Source organism: Porites lutea, chromosome 11, assembly GCF_958299795.1.
Source record: "Porites lutea chromosome 11, jaPorLute2.1, whole genome shotgun sequence".
Lineage (NCBI taxonomy): Eukaryota > Metazoa > Cnidaria > Anthozoa > Scleractinia > Poritidae > Porites > Porites lutea.
The window spans coordinates 7,372,431-7,374,930 of record NC_133211.1 but is presented as its reverse complement, the minus strand read 5'-3'; the positions used below and the strand labels follow the sequence as shown (position 1 = coordinate 7,374,930).

At 38.7% G+C, this 2,500-nt stretch overlaps 1 protein-coding gene across 1 annotated transcript in view; it reads right to left on the bottom strand.

Moving 5' to 3' along the window:
- LOC140953139 (ATP-dependent DNA helicase pif1-like) overlaps nucleotides 1-1,869 on the bottom strand; it is a 2,272-nt gene extending 403 nt beyond the window's left edge. Inside the window, exons 1-2 of the mRNA XM_073402639.1 lie at nucleotides 957-1,869; nucleotides 1-838 (exon numbers count right to left, since the gene is read on the bottom strand). The exon at nucleotides 1-838 is cut by the window's left edge and continues 403 nt beyond it. Of these exons, the coding sequence (XP_073258740.1) occupies nucleotides 1-838; nucleotides 957-1,869 (1,751 nt within the window). The remainder of the gene's footprint in view (nucleotides 839-956) is intronic.
- Nucleotides 1,870-2,500: the final 631 nt, after the last annotated feature.

Below are 2,500 nucleotides of genomic sequence, written 5' to 3'. Positions count from 1 at the left end.
CATGTAGGAACGCATGATGAAATGGACTTGCTAATTGATGGGCCTTTGTAGTTGTCAAATTTCACAATAACCGCCTGAGGTAAGTCAGGAGGCTGGTGATTGTCTGCATAAATGAAGTCTATAACAGTTGCAGTTGCACCATTGCAAAGCCCAACATCTGTCCACAAATTCATAGTAAGCATTACTTGTGCCCCTTTTGCAAGGAAAACACAAGGTTCTAGTCCTGCCATTTCATCAGGGCTAGTTTTCTTAGCTAAATCACTTGAATGACGTGCGTTGACACGTGCTATTGGGTTATGAAGTGCAGACAGTTTTTCAAAGTTGTAATTTGCAACTTCTTCATTGCTAAAATATAGTCTGGTGGCATTTTGAAACCCGGTCAAGTTTGTTGTATTAGAAGGTTGTCTAGTCAAGAGAAGTTTCCAGTCTTGTTCAGTACAATCTCCTGAACGTAGCCGCATGAGTAAATCTCTAAACTGACTTTGTTCTGGATTTGTACCTTGAACTCTTTGGTTTACTGACAGTTTTATTACGTTGTTAAACATTAGGTAAGCTAAATGACCTTGTTCGCCTACAGAACTGGTAGGTTTAGAATGGTACAATGGTTTATCAGCGACAGGTGGTAATTGACCAGGATCACCAAATAATATGATTGACAGTCCACCAAAAACTTCATCACTTATGCTTGTTGCTTGTCTGCAGCGTCTATCAATCCAGCCAAGCATTGTTTGTCCTAGCATAGAGTATTCATCAATTATAATATAACTGATGCCTTTGAGGTTGTTCTGCAATCTCAGAAGAGCCTGACCAGTCAACTCCTTGTTGCCTCTTGAACCAACTGGAAGTTTTAACAGTGAATGGATTGTACAGCCCTTTATGTTATAGGAAGCTTTGCCAATGGTGGCAGTCACTGCACAAGATGTTCCGAGTAGACTTCGAATGGCATTGGATTGTACAGCCATTTATGTTATAGGAAGCTTTGCCAGTGGTGGCAGTCACTGCACAAGATGGTCCGAGTAGACTTCGAATGGCATTGATAAGATAACTTTTACCAGTTCCAGCAACTCCATTCACAATGAGTAACAACGGATCTTTTGGAGAAGCTTGTTCAGAATGTGCATTTATCATGTTGTATGCATGTGCTTGCATATCAGTAAAAGTAGTAATATCAATATTTTGTTGGGGCATTGCAACTGAAAATGTGTCCTTTTTAGTTTTTACCCAGGAAGGCATTTCTCCTATAATATGGTGTTCATACTTGCACTTGTCATTTTGCCAGTTGTAATTGTTACAATCAGGCTGAAGTGTTTCTTCAGTTGTGTTAACAAAAGACCCAAGAATAAGATCAGGTAGATGCATCCACTCTTCCCGTTGTGGCAGTTGTTGTGAAATGTTTTCACAATCAGTGTCATTTTCTGATAAGTTTTCTAAAGTTTGCAGTTTTTCATGCCAATCAGGTACATGCTGTTTAGCATATTGTGTTTGAAGGAATGCTTTCCATGAAGTAATATATATATCGTCAGAGCCTGGTTGATCACCGCAAGCATTTTCCTGTGTAGTCTGCCAAGGTTTGTATCTAAGCAACTGATATTTACAATAAAGGCCAAAATTTGGGCCCTTTGGATTGGAAGAAAAAACAGGGAAAACTCTTGGTACAGTGTTTTGTGGTTGACTTGTTAGCTTTTTGTTCACAACTTTGTATTTGGAGGTAAAAGTTACAAAATTTAACATGACTATATTTGGATCGGTTTGGGCATATTTTTCACGGTTTGCATAAACATCCAGCAGCGATTCATTTGTAACAAGAGCGCCATCAAAAGAATTAGTATTGATTCTGCGAGAACCATTTAAACCTGACTGGTACCACATTAAAGGATGAGCTTACCAGTTTAAGTGACATAAGATGATGCATTGTCTCTTGTGCAGAAAAATCACGTTGACCAAGTGACTTCATGATCACTTTCTTAATGAGTTTTGTAGGGTTACTGTTGTTTTTGCAAGAGTGCATTATAGAATTAAATGCCTGTTTTAATACTGGTGACCTTGGTTCTCCTTTAGATGCATATTTGGCAAGGTATTCAACACATGCATGGTAATCAATTACTACCTGAATGTCACAGTTTGCCCTCCAGCCTTGCAGTTGGAGGCGCTGATGATTATTTAGCCTACCAGCATTGCGCTTTGTTATTACTTTGGCCTTTTATTTGGGACTTCCATCTTTTGTATGAATTGGTTCAAATTCTAGTTTTGTACTAGTGCAAGGTTGAAATGGAAAGTTAAATCTGCACTTAACATTTGTTTCATTCTGTTTCTTTCTAAGACAATCATTGGTACTGCAACGAGTGTGCCTTTGTACTGTATTCAGTAAGTCTACATAATCATCATCAGATTGTTGAGTGTTCATAATATCTTTGTGTTGCCTCTGGCAAGGATGAATGGAGGGTTTAATCCAAAAACAGTCCTCTGGTGGGTCTGGATTGTATGTAGATAATAACCAGTC